Source organism: Bos indicus, chromosome 15 (genome assembly GCF_029378745.1).
Source record: "Bos indicus isolate NIAB-ARS_2022 breed Sahiwal x Tharparkar chromosome 15, NIAB-ARS_B.indTharparkar_mat_pri_1.0, whole genome shotgun sequence".
Classification (NCBI taxonomy): Eukaryota; Metazoa; Chordata; class Mammalia; order Artiodactyla; family Bovidae; genus Bos; species Bos indicus.
Genome location: NC_091774.1, coordinates 81,549,796 through 81,568,884, shown reverse-complemented (window position 1 = coordinate 81,568,884; position 19,089 = coordinate 81,549,796). Strand labels below are relative to the sequence as shown.

The window sequence follows — 19,089 nt, the reverse complement described above, 5'->3', positions numbered from 1 at the left end:
ACGTCGGTAATCATTCAGGATCCTTCATTAATATGAATAAAAGTAAATTTACTATTTTGTTTACATCATTGATTTTCAAGTGGGATGTTAGTAGGGTGTTAGTAATATCACCACCATTTGAGGAACATTTTTAAATGCATGCAAAGGTCCTGAGATTTTGACAAGCCTATCTATGTCTATTTTGAAAAGATGCCCAGGGATTTCTTAAGTCCTACTCATCCCTCATTTCCTCCCCCTTCTCTCATTAAGGTCTGTATTGTCATCATCATAATCTAGTAGATTCTTCAGTTCTGTTGGATAGCTACTCTTCAAAAGGGCTTCCCAGGTGGTAAGTGGTAGAATCCACTTGCCAATGCAGGAAACATGGGTGTGCTCCTGGGTTGGGAAGATCCCCTGGAGAAAGGAAATGGCAACCCACTCCAGTATTCTTGCCAAGGAAATGCCATGGATGGAGGAGCCTGGCAGACTAGTCCATAGGATGACTGAGCGACTAAACACCAACAGAGGGAAGACCCAAACCTGCAGCTGTCCACAGTGTGGGGACCTGTGTGCAGCATCTGATGAGCTAATCAGGATGGCCTTTGAAATGAAGAACATGGCAGAGTCCTCTGCAATTGCCTGGCTTTTCTAATGCAGGAGCGACCAACACTTCCACTTGTAATGCATGAATCACACACAAAGGCAAAATAAAGTAATTCTCAGTCTCTTTATTGTGCAAAACCATCAACTGGGTGTGGGGAGGATGCAGGAGGGTTAAATGAGCCATCGTCCAGGGCCCACCACACAAAGGAAGTCTCCAACTTCTATTCCCCTTCTTCCCAATCTTCATAAAATACGTAGATTATTCAGTAATCTTCAAAGAGAAAAGTCTGTGGTTGAAGGTTTTTCCTTGGGACCGGTCACAGGCTTACACTTTTTTAAGTACAGGCCAGACTAAGCCAGAAGGGCCTAAAGGAGTAAGATTCCTTGAGGGGAAAATCTCAGCACTAACTCTGCACCTTGGCCTGTTTGTTAGGGTTTAATCTAGGCTAAGTAGGCTGCATGGCGCCACCGTGAGGAATGAGACCAGAGCCTGATGGAGACGTCGGGCAGCACATGGTGGTTGACGCACTGGCCCCGCTTGGAGGGCAAGCCTTCTCCCTCCACCAGACAAGATCTTTCCCTCCCTCCAGTGAAACAGCGGGCCGCAACAGTGGGGGCCTTCCGAGAGGGTGCCTGTCATTGCCCTGGATGCCTCTTAAAAGTCAGAAGCGATACCCTCCCCATCTAGGCATAGCCAAACAGGGGAAACATAAATAAAAGGCCCGGGTCTCAGGCAAGGCTTGTGGTTACACAAGGGCAGGGCCCCTGAGGTGCCGGGGACTGACAGGAGAGGAAGCACTGGAGCAGGGGTCCTATTTGTCCTTCTTGCTCTCCTCATCTGGCACGGCAGCAGGCACAGCGGCCACAGGCTGCTCCTCGGGGATCTTATCTCCAGCCTTTGACAGCTTCTTGGCCCGCTGATAGAGCTCATTCAAGTTGAATTCTCGGATCACATTCTCCTGTGCAAAAGGGACACACGCATCAGGTTCAAGCTGGAAGGGAGAGTCGTGTCTGGGAAGAAGTACAGTTGACCGTCGAACAGGGGTGTGGTTGGGGCACCGACCCTTTTGCAGTCAAAAATCCATGTATAACTATAGTCAGCCTTCTGCAACCACAGTCCGGCTCCAGCCGACCACGCAGGCTGCGCAGCACTGTAGTTTTTACTATTGAACAACATCCACACGAGCAGACCGACACAGTTCTGACTCGTTTGTGCAAAGGCCAACTGTATTTACACAGTCTAGGAAGGGAGGAAGCAAAGGACAGGAATCTAACCCAGATCTCTTTTTTGGGGGTACCTGAAAAAGTCAATTAATATTCACCTATTATGTGCCAGTCACTGTGCCAAGAATTATAGCTACATTATTTAATGTAATCTGCAAAACAAAACCTGTAAGCAAATGTTACCCTCTCCAATTTACTGCCAAGGAAACAGACTGTAAGAGCCACCGAGACTGAGTCTTAACTAATAACCGTTCCTTACTGCTATAATGTCTGGCACGTGGTAGGATAATTTGCTGAGTGAATCCATGAATGAGACCTAATAAACAGTCCACACTCTCAAAGCTTGTGGGCAAGTAGCAGAACTAGGAATCAAACCCAGGGTGCGCTCCAAACTGACCTCCTGTTCTACACCCTCCTGCGAACCACCTGCCCGCTCATGTACCTCCGAGAACGTCCAAGAGACAGCCCGGCCCTTCTTGTCGATCTGCGGCCGCCGCATAACCTCCTTCCCACCTTGGAACAGGATCAGGGTAGGCAGCTGCTTGGTGAGGGGTGACGTGCTCACCTTGTACCTGCAGGATCCAGAAGGTTCTCTGTAAGTGCATCTGCGTGTATCGCCCCAGGGGAGCCCCTGCCCAGGCCCTCACATACCGTGTACTAACGTCAGTGTAGCGTCCAACGTCCACCTTCCCAAAATTCAGCCCCGTACAGTTGTATCTGGGAGGAATGTATTGTTTCACAAGATGAGAGAGAAGGAATCAATGAAACAGAGGCACAGATACCTGAGGGTGGGGCAGGAGTGCCTTTGGTTGCAGTGTGCAAAAACCAAGGCCAAACCAACGAGAGGGAAGGGACAATTTCTACCGCCCCTCCCTCTGTCCCACTCACTTGAGCGAGAGGTCAGCGTAGATAGGGGCAAATGACTGGCAGTCACTAGACCAGTTGGCGAAGAACTCCACGATCCAAGTGACCCTCTTGTCCCGCTCCAGCTCCTCCTGCCACACACAGAGAGGAAACGGTGAACTGAATTACACCGGCTCCTGGAAGATTCAGACTTTAGCACCTAACTCCTCATCTCGGCTTCCCCATACCTCTGTAGACCCCACAATGAACCAGTGCCCTTGACTTCCATCCTGAAGCATGGCTGTTCCTCTGAGTAGGGAGCGCAATGACAAAATCACCCCCAAGGCACCCAGGAACGGGGAAGAAGAGTACTCACATCAATGGTTTTGTCACTGAAGTACTTGATGTACTCAGGGCCCATATACAGGGGGGGTTTGCAGGTCATCAGGAACACTAAACACAGAAAAAGGGTGTCACAGGTGTTAACTGCAAAGTGGCACTCGCCATCTACCTCTGTAAGGATTAAGTCACACGCGCCCGCAGCTGCCGACCTTCAACACCCTCTGAAGGAGCTCAGGGTGCAGAGCAGAAACGAGGCGCCCTGCGCTCAGGGAAAAACTGGCAGTACGGGTCTTCCGATAGTTAAATATTCTCAGGAGCCAATTTTATGAGCTCAATTCGTGCATCTCCTCACATCTAGAAAAGCACCAAGATTCTTTATGGTGACAACGGTTTCTCGTGACTGGCAGAAAGCTTCATGAGACTAGCACACACTTTCTATAAAAACATATGCTGACTGCATGTACTCCCCCCTTCGCCAAAATCAAATACACACTGTCCTTTCCTCCCACCTCTCTGGACCAGTTCCTCAGAGCTAACTGAGGTGCTGCCTCCCAGCCTGCAGACCTCGTTTTCCCCCAATTAAAACTTACCTTGCAGCTCTCATGTTGTGCATGTTAAGTCAGCACAGAAAACATATAAGGCCTTGAGTAGGGGATTTACTTTCAAACCAACCCAAAGATTCCAAGTACCAAAGACTGCGTTTTGTAGACATACACAGACACATTCCCTTCCTCTTAAAATACAATCTCTGTAGGTTCTCACCATCTGAGTCTCACAGTTAATTGGTTATAAGCTATGGAAGACAGGTATGGAGAAACTGGTTTGGTGCTGGAATTTGGTTCCCACAACCAAGTCTTACACTCTCCTTACCTATGCAGAGTGTGATATAAAGCAGGCCCATACGGATATCCAGGCGGAAGAAAAGAATCGCATTGGCCACCTTACTAAACATGAAGATGTTGCCTACATGCTGTTCCACGGTGACTGAAACACAAAGATGTCAGAGGTCAGGCTGGGCTGCGTGCTCCCATGTTCTATTATTTGTCCCTCTCCTTGGAATACTTTGAAACGGGAGAGGGGGGAGAGGATAAAAGTCTAAGGTCAAATTCAGCCTTGGCAGAGAATGAGGGACAAGTTCACCAAGTTATGCCCCTCTCATAACATGAGGGGAAGACTCCGGAGGTCCTTGGTCTGAACTGCGGGAAACCACACTTACTGGACCTGCGGTTCTTCATCATCACGATGGCGCTGAGAAACATCAGGATCTCCACTTCTCTCTGGAACAGAATCAGAGCGTCAGGAATGGCATGAATGGAAACGATTTGGGTGACCAAGGGAGCCAAATATGTGATACAAACCAACAGAGAAAAAATGAACGAAGATCCAAACTGGGAATGCTAACAGTAGAGAAATGACAGGACTCAGCTAAGCAGCAGTGCTGGCTTCCCAGGTGCGCTAGTGGTACAGAACTCACCTGCCAACGCAGGAGACACAGAGGGGCGGGTTTAATCCTGGGTTGGGACAATCCCCTGGAGAAGGGCATGGCAACTCCAGTATTCTTGCCTGGAGAATCCCATGAACAGAGGAGCCTAGAGGGCTACCGTCCACGGGGTCGAAAAGAGTCAGACACAACTGAAGTGACTTAGCACGCACAAGGGGTAGTGGGGAAAACACCAGTCAGAAGATCCAGGCTCCAATTCTACCACTACCACAAACTGCCTGTTGCCTTTCAGCAAAGTACTTCACCTGGGAGCACGGGCTTCCCTAACTGAGGATTAAAGAAGATAAGAAGTATGAAACAGTTATATAAAGTATATGGTGTAAAACTGTAAGATACTACAATCAACTCAGCATGACTCTGGTATAATATAACTTTCCCCGGTAAACTTTCTCAATCATTCCCATCAGTACAACAGATGGTTATTCCATTTGTTTGGTTTTAAGGTAAAACATTCCTCTCCACCTAATATTCAGTGATAATCCATGCACCTTGAATATAACCTGAGAGCTGAAGGAGGCCCTTCAAACCTCTCAGAGGGACTTTCAGTACCACTAGTGTGCTGTTCGTCCTCACCTTCCAGAAGGTAAGTTGCATGTGAGTTAAGTGAGACAGACAATGAAAATGACAAAGACGCAAACTTCAAAGAGTAAAGACTGCAGTGAAGAGTAACAAGGACTTTGTGAGAGATTGCACACGGGGAGGGCCTTCTGTAGACTGGAGGGTTTGAGGTGTTCCATACCTTTCTGTTAGTCATACAGGATCCAAATCATTATTTCAGACAGAACCAATTAACTGTGATTTACGGCTGGCAATCAGGGACCTAGGTTTTTAGCCTCAATCTCCAACAAAAAGCAACTGACTGGATTTAGAAATGGACATTGAATGTGTGGGGCGGGGGGTGTAGGTAGGAAATATGACAGACCTTAATAAATATTCCACCCGAGTAGAAATTAGGAAGAGTTTTCAAGAATGAAACTGGCTTTAAATTTATAATAGCCAGGACATGGAAGCAACCTAGATGTCCATCAGCAGATGAATGGATAAGAAAGCAGTGGTACATATACACAATGGAGTATTACTCAGCCATTAAAAAGAATACATTTGAATCAGTTCTAATGAGGTGGATGAAACTGGAGCCTATTATACAGAGTGAAGTAAGCCAGAAGGAAAAACACCAATACAGTATACTAACGCATATATATGGAATTTAGAAAGATGATAACAATAACCCTGTGTACGAGACAGCAAAAGTGACGCTGATGTATGGAACAGTCTTATGGACTCTGTGGGAGAGGGAGAGGGTGGGAAGATTTGGGAGAATGGCATTGAAACATGTAAAATATCACGTATGAAACGAGATGCCAGTCCAGGTTCAATGCACGATACTGGATGCTTGGGGCTGGTGCACTGGGACGACCTGGAGGGATGGTATGGGGAGGGAGGAGGGAGGAGGGTTCAGGAGGGGGAGCACATGTATACCTGTGATGGATTCATTTTGATGTTTGGCAAAACTAATACAATTACGTAAAGTTTAAAAATAAAATAAAATTTTTTAAAAAAAGTGGCTTTTATAATTATGCAAAGATTTAAAAGAGAATTATGCCCAATCAGGAGACCAAAGACAGGACTAAAAGGAATATACTCTAAAGACAGAATGCGTCTGTGGTAAAGACCAGCCATGTATACTCCAAACCTTACTTCCTTCTTCTCCTGGACATACTGCATCTAGGGAGAACTGTGTGACCAGCACTCCTAAACGCACTGTGAGCAGAAGTGACGCACCACTTCTGTGCCCAGGCAGTTAAGAAAGGGGATGCACATCCTTGCAGGACAGCTTTCTTTCTCCACCTGCTGGCATGGTGCTGGGATGATCTTAAGGCCATCAGTAGGAGACAGGACGAGACTGGGTTCCAGAATAACTGCATAAACAAGAGCTCCCTTGGTTGTTTGCTTGTTTATTCACCGTTTTAAACTTTTTTTTAAAGCTAATTTTATCTTTACTTGTTTTTGGCTGTGCCGGGCCTTTGTTGCTAGGCGGGCTTTTCCCTCATGGGGGTGAGCAGGCTTCTCACTGGGGTGGCCCCCTCATTGCAGAGCAGGAGTTCTAGGGCACGTGGGCTTCAGGAAAGCAGTGCGGCTCCCGGGCTCCAGAGCACAGGCTCAGTAGCTATGCGCACCAGCTGAGCTGCGCCACACCACGTGGAATCCTTCCTGACTGGGGATCAAACCTGTGTCTCTTGCATTGACAGGTGGATTCTTTACCACTGAGTAACCAGCGTAGCCCTGTTTCAAACTTTTTATTAAGGAAATTCTCAAACACACACCAAATCAGAGAGGATACTGAAGGGTGGCAGAATACGCCACTCCCAAGTACGCCATTTTGGCATAAGGATTATTTTGAGTCTAAAGGCAACTGATGAGAAGTAAAATAAAGAAAAGCTCCATGCCCTTCCCTTACGTGTCTAAGAGTAGGACAAAAATTTACCTTCTTTACCAAGGACAAAACTAATCAGGGGAGATAACTTTAGATGCTATCAGCCTGGAGATAGCGCCAGAGGGATCTACTGTAACAAACTCGCCTTTATCTACCATCAGTTTACCTTTCCAATTTTCAGCTCCTGCAAACCTAAAACTCCTTCCTTCTTCATCCTGTCATTTCTCCACAAATCTATTGTTCTTTGTTGAAGATGCCATATAAGCTGGAATTCTAAGCCTCTTTGTCACTGATTTTTCCCTGGGTATCTCCCTTGTACATAAGTTACACATGTTAATAAATGTGTTTGTATTTTAATTGACTTCAATCTGTCTTTTATTACAGTAGTCTCAGGCAAGACCTCAGAAGGGCAAAGGGAAAATTATCTTCCGCCTCCTACAATACCTTAGTAAACCCCTAATACTCAGTTTCAATAGTAATATTTTGCCAATATGGCAAAATATTTCATCTACACTACCCATTTCTTTTGCTGAAGAAACTTAAAAGCAAATTGCAACTGTATCATTTTGACTATAAAGATTTCAGTACATACTGCTTACAGATAAGAACTTCTTTCTTAAACTAAAATACCATTATCATATCTAACAAAATTAATACTACTTCCTTGTTGTTATCTAATACTTGGCCCTTATTCAAATTCAAAGGTTGTGGGTGTATGTGCTTACACACTCAGTCCTGTCTGACTCTTTGCAGCCCCATGTACTGAAGCCTGCCAGGCTCCTCTGTCCATGAGATTTCCCAGGCAAGAATACTGGAGTGGGTTGCCATTTCCTTCTGCAGAGGATCTTCCCAACCCAGGGATCAAACCCTAGTCTCTGCACTGGCAAGTAGATTCTTCACTGCTGAGCCACCAGGGAAGTCACATCCTTGCTAACACTATCTACCTTAATACTGTAACTTCCAAATCACCAGGCTAAATGAGTAAAACACAGATTTTCCAGGAAGACAAACAGTTATGAGTACTATATAGTTAAAAAAAATAACAGAGTAAAAAGAAAACATAACACCTTCCAGTATTTTGCATATAATTAGGGAAGAGTATTCAGAGAAATTAATTGCATAAAAAGTCCCTTTTATAAAAATCTTTATTTCCATCCACTTACATGTTTGAGTCTTATTTTGGTTAAAGTGGGATAGATAAAAATAGGATCTTTTGAAGAAGATGGCTACATCTGAGCTAATTAATAACACTGGGAAAGGATAGAGTATGAAAAAGTGTGAAGAATAAAAAGTAAGGAAGCAGGTTCTGTTAAAGTTCAAGACTCATTTGGGCCTTTGGGAAAAAAAGACAAAAACTCAGGTGACTGTCTTTCCTCAGTACATGTATGTGGCTATTCAGCAGAGGGCAGAAAGCTTCAACTTATTTTACACTTTTTTTTTCCCCCTTAAAACATGCAGAATCTTAGTTCCCTGACCAGCGATGGAACCCAGGCCCCCTGCAAGTTAAGTACAGAGTCTTAACCCCTGGACTACCAGGGAAGCCCCTCAAGTTATTTTTCTGAGTGGTCCCTCCATTCCAGTTCAGGGAAGACTGCAAGAGGCTTGAGACGGATTTCTTTACGTTTTTGTTTTTTTTTTTTACAATTCCATTTCCATAGGCCTAACAATTTTATTTATTTTTACATCCGGCAGTATGCGGCACAGAGCCCAGCACACAGTCCGCCCTGTGAGACTGTTAACTTAATTTTAAGAAACGGCTGTGTGCTGTTACCATGGCTGAAGACTGGTTGCAAATCCTCGTCGCTCACTAGTTGTGTGACCTTGGACGAATCTCCTAACCACGCCAAGATCCGTTTCTTCATCAATGAAACGAGAATACCAGAGATACTACTTGCCTTGTACAACTCACTGGTTCCTCAACAGGCTTTACTAACGAGCAACACTGGAGGAGAGTGCGAGTGCCCAGTTTGGGGAGGACTCTGGTCGAGCATGGACTGGGCGGTGGGAAGGAGCTTGGACTCAAAAGGCAGAAGGCTTAGACTGTTGGGCGAGCTAACCGGCTGCTTTCCCACCCTAAACCAGAGGAGGTTTAGGCTGGGTAACAATCCACGCCCTACACTCTTAGTAGTCTGTCAAGTCCGCTAAGAGGCCCGGAACCTGAGGCGTTCTCAAAACGGCCAGCCTCGGGGCTCCCGGCTGCGACCACCAGGGCGGGGACAGTCAAGGTCGTGGGGTCCCGAGGAGGGGGTCGCTCACCCAGTCAAAGTCACACGGGTTGCCGTCTTCGCGTTGCGTGGGGAGACTTTCACAGACAGGGGGCAGCTTCCTCACGAGTAGGAAGGCAGCAGAGAGCAGGGCTGACAAAAAGTAGTAAGGTCGGGCCAGCCATCGTGAAAGTCGCGGGACCGAATACACGAGAGCAATCAAAGGCGCTAGGACCGCCATCTTTCCGGCCCCCTGAGGCGCCGGCCGCTCTCTTCGGCTTCCGTAGGTCTGGTCCCGCCTCTCTCACCATTGAAGGTTTCCATTGGGCCAAGTGTCAGATGCCCCGCCTCTGGACCCGGAACTAGATCTCTGATTGGCCCCTACGGCAGGTAAGGAAGGTGAGAAAGGGGTTTGATATGTTATTGGCTAACCTAACTGTCGCTTTTTCTACCTAAGTCATTTCATTGGTTTCAAGCGATTGCTGCGAGCGGAGGCCTCGGAAAATTTAATAAAGTTAAGGAGTATTTCCGGAACGTTCTCAGAAGGCGACGGAAGTCGTTGCCGGAAGAAGGTAGGCAGGGCCAGAGGCAGTCCAATGGTAAACGGCTCCTGGAGGAAAAGGGCAGTACCCGGTGAAAAGATTAACCAATGAGAATCATTAACGCCAGACACCGGGACGGCGCCGGGGCGGAGGGGACGATGGAGAATTTCACGGCGCTGTTCGGGGCCCAGGCTGACCCGCCACCTCCCCCAGCGGCACTCGGCTTCGGACCCGGGAAGCCGCCCCCTCCGCCGCCGCCGCCTCCGGGCGGGGGGCCTGGTCCGGCCCCGCCCCCGACCGCCGCCTCGGCCCCTCCCGGGAGCGACAAGTCGGCGGCAGGCTGCGGCCCCTTCTACCTAATGAGGGAGCTGCCAGGTGAGTCCGAGGCGCGGCCGAAGCCGGCCAATCTGATCGCCGCGAGGTGGGGCTGGGCGTGGCTCCTAGACGCCGAGGGAGGTGAGGGGTAGCCCGGGCGGCGGGTTCGGAGATTTCGGAACTCCGTGTCGGAAAGGACTGCGAATTCACGGCCAAAGGCACGACAGGAATTCTCGGGATGGACTGGGAATGGGAAGAATGGGGCTCTGTGGCCGCCTTTCACGCTCCGCCCTGCCTCTGACCCTGACGGTGGTTTTATGACTCCCTAAAAATTACTCTGGTGGTTCAGATGGTAAAGAATTCGCCTGCAATGCGGGAGACCGGGGTTTGAGCCCTCAGGCGGGAAGATCCCCTGGAGAAGGGAAAGGCTACCCACTCCAGTATCCCTGCTTGGAAAATTCCATGGACGGAACAGCCTGGCGGGCTACAGTCAATGGGGTCTCAGAGAGTTGGACACGACTGAGCGGCTAACTCTGAAAAAGCACCCAGGGTTCGACTTTGGAATTTGAGAGTCCTGATTTAACATCCTTGCAGACCTAGTCCCACATCTGCTTCCGACTTCCTGTTGGTTTGTTGCCTTTTTTCTCTGGGCCTGGAAACAAGTGAATAGAACTGGACCAGATTCTTTCCTCATCTGTTGGAACAAGTGAATAGAATTGGACCAGATTCTTTCATTCAAAAAATATTTCGTTGAGCACCTATTCTGTGTACCAAGGGGTATTGTACACTGAAGATACAGCTGTGAACAAGGCTGACAATATCCTTGCCTGTTTGGGAGTTTACGTGCCCATGGAGGAGGCAAAAGGTACAGGGTGAAATCGCATAGCAGTTATGGCTGTAGGAAAAAAAAATGTAATAAAGATTTAAGGGAGCGGAACTGAGAAGGCAATGGCACCCCACACCAATACTCTTGCCTGGAAAATCCCATGGACGGAGGAGCGTGGAAGGCTGCAGTCCATGGGGTCGCTGAGGGTAGGACAGGACTGAGCGACTTCACTTTCACTTTTCACTTTCATGCATTGGAGAAGGAAATGGCAACCCAGTCCAGTGTTCTTGCCTGGAGAATCCCAGGGACGGGGAAGCCTGGTGGGGCTGCCGTCTATGGGGTCGCACAGAGTCGGACACGACTGAAGCGACTTAGCAGCAGCAGCAGCTGCTTTAGCTAGAGTGATCAGAGAAGCTCTCTCTGAGTAGGTTACTTTAGAGTTAAAATGTAAGCGCAGAGAAAGAGCTAGCCATTCATGAGTGGGAGAAGGGATAACTGGATACAAAAAAAAAATTGAAATCAACAGCCCCAATGTGAGAAAAATCTTGTAATGTTTGAGGGACAGAAGATCAGCTGGACTCCAGTAAAGTGAACAGAGGAGTGATAGGAGATAAAGTGAGAGTGGTAGGCAGAGGCCTGTATTACACATTTAGATTTTAACGTAGTATTGACCAGAAACATGTCAATACATTTTTTAGAGAGTGAAACCATTAACATCACTGTGGGAAGTTGTTAACGCTTAAAATTGATCAAGGATTCATTATACAACTTATCATTGACATTATCATTTGCATTTTGCTCTGTTAGGTTTTTATTCCAGCCTTGTGCACCTTATAAACACAAGTTTATTTTCATAAAATTTTAAAAAGTGACACATCATGAAATTTTGAGTGAAGAAAATTTTTTCAGTGAATTTTATGCAGATACTTTCTCTTATTGTCCAAGCAACATATTTACTAGTGTTTCAGAAGATGATAGTTGTTCCGAATATAGTTCTGATTCAGACGATGTAACTATTAGACCAACAAAGAGACAAAAAACCTTAGTGATTGTTTTCTGATACGGAAAGTGCAAATGAAACTCATGGTGCTGGAGAAGACTTTACAGGTGTGTCAGCTGTAATTATTGAATGTAATAATGCAAAGGACTTCCCTGGTGGCTCAGACGGTAAAGCGTCTGTCTACAATGCAGGAGACCCGGGTTCAATCTCTGGGTTGGGAAGATCCCCTGGAGAAGGAAATGGCAATCCACTCCAGTACTATTGCTTGGAAAATCCCATGGTCAGAGGAGCCTGGTAAGCTATAGTCCATGGGGTCGAAAAGTGGTGGTGAAATAGCTGAATTAATTATCGCGTTAGTTTGTGCAAAAATCCCCCTTTCAGTAATGTTACTGCTTAGTGGTCCAGGAAAGAGATGGTTTGGACTAGGCGATAGCAATGGAGGAAAGAAGTAAATGGATGCAGGATAAATGTTAGAGGTAGAACTGACAGGAATGAAGGATTGAATATAGAAGTGGAGGAGAGAGGAATTGAGGATGATTTCGAATTTTTGGCTTGAATAACAGGGTTGATGGTAGTGCTGAGGTCAGGAAAGAACAAGTTTGAGGAGGTGGAGATCAGGTCATTTTAGACGTTAGTCTCGGGGACGTCTTTCAGTTCATCCCACGTCCATAGCTTTGTACGGACCTTTATCAGCAAAATGTCTCTGCTTTTTTAGAATGCTGTCTAGGTTTATCATAGCTTTCCGTTCAAGAAGTAAGCGTCTTTTAATTTCATGGCTGCAGTCACCATCTGCAGTGATTTTGGAGCCCAAGAAAATAAGTCTGTCACTGTTTGCGTTGTTTCTCCATCTATTTGCCATGAAGTGATGGGACCTGATGCCATGATCTTAGTTTTTTCAGTGTTGAGTTTTAAGCCAACTTTTTCACTCTCTTTCACCCTCATCAAGAGGCTCTGTAGTTCCTCTTCACTTTCTGTCATTAGAGTGGTGTCATCTATCTGAGGTTGTTGCTCTTTATCCTAGCAGTCTTGATTCCAGCTAGTGATGTTTCAGTAAGATGTTTATACATTCAACCACGAATGTAAGTCGAAGGAATTTGAGCTTTTTCCTGAGGGAATGGGAAACCATTAAGATTTTTGAACTGAGTACAGCTTCTAAAGGTATCTGGAGAATATGGGTGCCATGTACTAAAATAAAGGAACCATGAGTGAGGTGGGGAAGATTCGGAGGTAAAAAAATCGAGGGAATCCCCTGACAGTCCTGTGGTCAGGGTGCCGTGCTTCTGCAAGGGGTTTGATCCACGGTCAGGGAGCTACAATCCCATAAGCCTCCTGGTGCAGCCAAAAAAAAAAAAACTGAATCTGCAATGAATTAAGAGAATGTTGGAAATGGAAGATTAGTTTTCAGGAGTGGAATCAGGACTGAGGAGAGAGATTTATAAATCATCTTCATAGAACTGATGGGCAAAACAGAACATCGGATGGACTCTTTTAGGTTAAAGAATTTAGAAAAAGCACAGAGTGGGGAAACGGAAGGAGGCAGTGCTGATATGAGAAGCACTGGGCCCCTGAGCTCCCTGCCATTACGCGGCCCATTCTTCAGCGACAGCTGGCGCAGAAGACAGCGCAACAGAATAGGGTAAGGCCTGTCAACAGGGAGGGAAAATACCGTGTTCATTTAATGTTTATGGAGCACCGGTGACACATGAGTGAACAAGGCATTTTTCTCAGCCCTCGGTGGGCTGATAGCTCAGAAGCTGAGTTTTCTCAAGTGAATGATTATAAGCAAGTCACTTCTGTCATTTGGACCCCGCGTGTTCATCATAACTAGACTATGAAGTTGTAGGTTAGATATTTCTACTCTCACCACTGGACCCTAGTTAAATTACTAAGAGGAGAGTGAAAAAGCTGGCTTGAAATGCAACATTCAAAAAAACGAAGATTGTGGCATCCAGTCCATCACTTCATGGCAAATAGAAGGGGAAAAAGTGGAAGCAGTGACAAATTTTATTTTCCTGAGCTCCAAAATCACTGCAGATGGTGACTGCAGCCATGAAATTAAAAGGCACTTGCTCCTTGGAAGGACAGCTGTGGCAAACCTAGGCAGTGTACCCAAAAGCAGAGACATCACTTTGCTGACAGAGGTCTGTCGAGTCTAGTCAAAGCTGTGGTTTTTCCAGTGGTCATGTATGGATGTGAGTTGGACATAAAGAAGGCTGAGCACCAAAGAGTTGATGCTTTTGAACTGTGGTGTTGGAGAAGATTCTTGAGAGTCCCTTGGACTGCAAGGAGATCCAACCAGTCCATCCTAAAGGAAATCAACCCTGAATATTCATTGGAAGGAGTGACGCTAAAGCTGAAGCTCCAATACTTTGGCCACCTGATGGAAAGAGCCAACTCATTGGAAAAGACCCTGATGCTGGGAAAGACTGAAGGGACAAGAGAAGAGGGCGGCAGAGGGTGAGATAGTTGGACGCATCGCTGACTCGATGGACATGAGTCTGAGCAAACTCCAGGAGACAGTGAAGCACAGGGGAGCCTGGCGTGCTGTGGTCCACAGGGTCTCAAAGAGTTGGACACGACTTAGTGACTGAACAGCAACAACAGCAATTCTTTGAAAAAAGTCAGCCATGAAATGTTTATACTGATGATGCCTTCCACTTACAGACTTTATACTTTTCAATATGTTTTCATTTGAACCTTGAAAAAACATTGTTTTTTTTTTTAAACATTAAGTTTAACATTATGATAGCTTCCATAGATAAGCAGAAACAGGCATATACAGGATTATAATTTTAGTTGCCCAACTTCTAATCAGACATTTCTTTCTTCTAGGCAGAGCTATCATATCTGGTATTATAGGAAGAATAAAGATGGTGGTAACAAAAGTTACCAGCAGTAGCTAGAAAAATCTGTTTTTCTCTGTAAAGGTGACTGGAGTTTCTTGCTAGTTTTAAAAAAAAAGGAAGCAAGACACTCACCACTGGGTAATGCTATGCTATGCTATGCTATGCTAAGTCACTTCAGTCGTGTCCGACTCTGTGCGACCCCATGGACGGCAGCCCACCAGGCTCCCCCGTCCCTGGGATTCTCCAGGCAAGAACACTGGAGTGGGTTGCCATTTCCTTCTCCAATGCATGGAAGTGAAAAGTGAAAGTGAAATCGCTCAGTCCTGTCCGACTCTTAGCGACCCCATGGATTGCAGCCTACCAGGCTCCTCCGTCCATGGGATTTTCCAAGCAAGAGTACTGTAATAGTCGGCCTTAAGCATGGTTGTAGCTGAGCTGTGAGGTTAAATTATTCTAGTCACAGCCAGAAGTATTAACTTCTCATTAGCATATTGATGAAACACAGAGCAATGTTTAGCACAGATTATAAGCACTGTATGTTATTACTCTGGTTAGACTGTCTCCTTGATTGGGTTAAAGCGGTTTCCACCACTGCCCTATTTGGATTTTTGCCTATTTTTTCTCCTCATTCCAACCTACCATTCTATAGTATAGTATTTTTAGTGTTTGTTATGTGTTATTTATTCTTGCTATTTCTTACTCAAAAATAACTTTTCTTTATTGGTAATTCTAATTTAAAGATTCCTTATTTAGGTTAAAATATAGTCTTTCACTTTCCCTTCTAGGTCAGTGAATTAAAAAAAAAAATCTTTATTTTTGGAAAAGACCCTGATGCTGGGAAAGATTGAGGGCAGGAGAAGAGGGCTACAGAGGATGAGATGGTTGGATGGCATCACCAACTGAGTGGACATCAATTTGAGCAAACTCCGGGAGATAGTGAAGGACAGGGCTCGCAGAGTCAGACGCGACTGAACAGCTACACAACAGCTCTTGGAACTGATTCTTCTCCTTTCTCTTCTCCCTGTATCCTCCAGGCAGCACGGAGCTGACAGGCAGCACTAACCTGATCACACACTACAACCTGGAGCATGCCTATAATAAATTCTGTGGGAAGAAAGTGAAGGAGAAGCTGAGTAACTTCCTGCCCGACCTACCCGGGATGATTGATCTGCCTGGTTCCCATGACAACAGCAGCCTGCGCTCCCTCATTGAGAAGCCCCCTATCCTTGGGGGCTCTTTCAATCCCATCACAGGGACCATGCTGGCTGGCTTCCGCCTGCACACCGGCCCGGTGCGTGCCCTCCTGGGGAGGAGGGGGGCAGGGGGGAGGCCCGGTGCGTGCCCTCCTGGGGAGGAGGGGGGCAGGGGGGAGGCCCGGTGCGTGCCCTCCTGGGGAGGAGAGGGGCAGAGGGGAGGCCCGGTGCGTGCCCTCCTGGGGAGGAGGGGGGCAGGGGGGAGGCCTGCTGCGTGCTCTCCTGGGGAGGAAGAGGGCAGGGGGGAGGCCCGGTGCGTGCCCTCCTGGGGAGGAGAGGGGCAGGGGGGAGGCCCGGTGCGTGCCCTCCTGGGGAGGAGAGGGGCAGAGGGGAGGCCCGGTGCGTGCCCTCCTGGGGAGGAGAGGGGCAGCGGGGAGGCCCGGTGCGTGCCCTCCTGGGGAGGTGGGGGGCAGGGGGGAGGCCTGCTGCGTGCCCTCCTGGGGAGGAAGAGGGCAGGGGGGAGGCCCGGTGCGTGCTCTCCTGGGGAGGAGAGGGGCAGAGGGGAGGCCCGGTGCGTGCCCTCCTGGGGAGGAGAGGGGCAGAGGGGAGGCCCGGTGCGTGCCCTCCTGGGGAGGAGAGGGGCAGAGGGGAGGCCCGGTGCGTGCCCTCCTGGGGAGGAGGGGGGCAGGGGGGAGGCCCAGTACGTGCCCTCCTGGGGAGGAGAGGGGCAGGGGGGAGGCCAGTGCGTGCCCTCCTGGGGAGGAGAGGGGCAGAGCGGAGGCCCGGTGCGTGCCCTCCTGGGGAGGAGAGGGGCAGAGGGGAGGCCCGGTGCATGCCCTCCTGGGGAGGAGAGGGGCAGCGGGGAGGCCAGTGCGTGCCCTCCTGGGGAGGTGGGGCTAGGGACGGAGGCCCGAAGGCTTCACGATGGTGGTCCTCCCCGCGTCTGTACCTAACATACTGCGCAGAGCAGGTGATGGGAGCAGAGCAGATGACGGGAAGGGGGTTTCCGCCCGCTGGTCACTCAGCCCTTCCTTCGGCTCCTTCAGTTGCCGGAGCAGTGCCGCCTGATGCATATTCAGCCGCCTAAGAAGAAGAATAAGCAGAAGCACAAGCAGAGCCGCACCCAGGACCCCGTCCCCCCAGGTAAGAAGCTGTTGTCTTCCAAGCTGGAAAGCCACATGCTCTGAGTCTGGTTTGACCTTCCTCAGTTAAAAGCTCAGTTAAGTTCCTCATGAGCCCTGGACTCCCAGCTTCTCCTTAGAGAAAAAGCTGACATAATGCAGCCCCCCGGGCAGGCGGGAACTCGGGCCGGGGCTTCAGCGGAGCCTCTGAACGCGTCCTGGTTTCGCGGAGAGAAGCAGCGCCCTGGACTAGGGGTTTTCCTCACATCCCAGAGCTCTAGCGGTGCAGAATTTGGGGCCCGACCCGTGACGGGCACCTCGTATCCCCCCCAGAGACGCCGTCTGATTCAGATCACAAGAAGAAGAAAAAGAAAAAAGAAGAGGACCCTGAGCGGAAGAGGAAGAAGAAAGAAAAGAAGAAGAAGAAGGTGCGGTAGGAGCCTGTGGCGGCGGCCCGTGAGTCCCTGTCGGGCCCTCGGTAGAGGTCCCTCCTCTTCCTCTGCCCTCCTTTCCTTCCAGAACCGACACAGCCCGGAGCACCCTGGGATGGGCAGCTCTCAGGCCAGCAGCAGCAGCAGCCTCCGCTAAGGGCCGGCGGACCCTGCCAGGAGGACTTCCCTGCTGGGCTGGAGGCGGCCCGGGTCAGCGCCGGGTGCAGGGATGGAAGCCGGTCAGCCGGAGGAGCCTACAGGGACAGGCTGGGCTCCCGGCGGCCTCCACCCGCCTCGCTTTCTCGCGGACACCTCTTCCCCTCCCAGGAAGCTTTCTGTTCACCTCTTGTGTGCAGTTTGTCTGATGTAGGACTTGGTCTGATTTGTTAGGATTTTTATTCTCTTAAAATTGCATTTATCAAACTGGCTGAAGCGTGGCTGCCTGTCAGGAGGTAAGTGCCTTTCCGTGGGAGTCAGGGTATAAGCCAAGGTGTGCTGAGGTCTGAGGGGGCTCGGACCTTGCATGGGATGGTCTCCTCAGCAGGTGGGGCAGCCGCCCGAGACCGGGGAGCAGGGTCCAGAAGCGGAGTGCGCCGACGCCTTCCTGCCCCAGGCTCGTTACCTCCCTGTCTCTAAGGTTGCCAGCTAGTGCCTGGGTGACCTTCCTGCTTAAGGCCGGCTGTGTCCTAGGTCAGTTCATGTGGCAACTCGGTAGTTGATGGAGCGAGCACCCAAGAAGTGAATTTCAGCAAGGTTGCTTCTTGGTCAACCCTGTGGTTTTTTTAAAAAAAATAAATTTCTTGCAAGCAAAGGTAAATGATTCTCTTTATAATAAGAACTACTTTTGATTTTTGTCACTCCTTAAGACAGTGAAATTATTTGGCTGATGTGAATGCCTATCTAAGCTTCTAAGACAACAAAAGGCAGCCTAAACTAGCGAGCTCCCAAATCTTTGGCTACCTGATGCAAAGAGCCAACTCAGTGGAAAAGATGCTGATGCTAGGAAAGATTGAGGGCAAGAGAAGGGACCAGCAGAGGACGAGAGGGTTGGTTGGGTGGCATCACTGACTCATGGACGTGACTTTGAGTGAACTTGGAGAGACAGTGGAGGACAGGGAAGTATGGCATGCTGCAGTTCAAGGGGTCGAAGAGAGTCCGATGCGACCAAGTGACTGAACAAGGTAAAGTAAATCCCTTCAGTGTTTGCAGCAGGCCAGGCAAGCAGAAGCTACCACGAGAGCCCCAGCCGATGTCGTCTTGACCTAAGCCCAGCGTGGCATGGCTGAAGTCCACTGGGATGAGCCCCAGGGTTGATCCTAGAGTAGCAGATGGAAAACCACTCATTCTGCTCATGTTACCCTAGGATTTCAGAGCGAGGGTTTACAGACTTCAGTTATAGACATGAAAATAAAGGGTTCTGGCTGGCTTTTTGAGATGAGTGTCTAAGGGTGTCTTATTTAAATGAGGACACAGCCTTCTGCTTTCCACAGAAGAGACGGCCCGTGTGTCCCTGTGGTCTGCCTTTCACAATCAATCAGCCACTGGCTCGCCTCTGGCTGCATCCAAAGGAGCTTTACCATCCAGAGAAGATTCTGTTAAGGGACTGCAGGCAAAAGTCAGAGCTCTCTAAACTCTGAAATTACAAGTTTTGGTCGTTACAAGACTTTTTTTCTGAAACATCCAAT

At 48.5% G+C, this 19,089-nt stretch overlaps 2 protein-coding genes across 2 annotated transcripts; one reads left to right on the top strand and one right to left on the bottom strand.

Annotated features, from left to right (window-relative positions):
- Positions 1-687: 687 nt before the first annotated feature.
- On the bottom strand, positions 688-9,417 carry TMX2 (thioredoxin related transmembrane protein 2). The gene is made up of 8 exons (XM_019975526.2): positions 9,183-9,417; positions 4,208-4,268; positions 3,862-3,975; positions 3,026-3,102; positions 2,695-2,801; positions 2,458-2,523; positions 2,249-2,378; positions 688-1,541 (listed from the first exon to the last, which is right to left on the bottom strand). The coding sequence occupies exons 1-8, from the start codon at positions 9,369-9,371 to the stop codon at positions 1,395-1,397; spliced, it is 891 nt and encodes a 296-aa protein (XP_019831085.1). The 5' UTR covers positions 9,372-9,417; the 3' UTR covers positions 688-1,394.
- A 353-nt stretch (positions 9,418-9,770) lies between these two features.
- On the top strand, positions 9,771-18,837 carry MED19 (mediator complex subunit 19). The gene is made up of 5 exons (XM_019975200.2): positions 9,771-10,047; positions 15,694-15,950; positions 16,899-16,995; positions 17,307-17,401; positions 17,493-18,837. Exons 1-5 carry the CDS (start codon positions 9,780-9,782, stop codon positions 17,559-17,561), a joined length of 786 nt encoding a protein of 261 aa, XP_019830759.2. The 5' UTR covers positions 9,771-9,779; the 3' UTR covers positions 17,562-18,837.
- Positions 18,838-19,089: the final 252 nt, after the last annotated feature.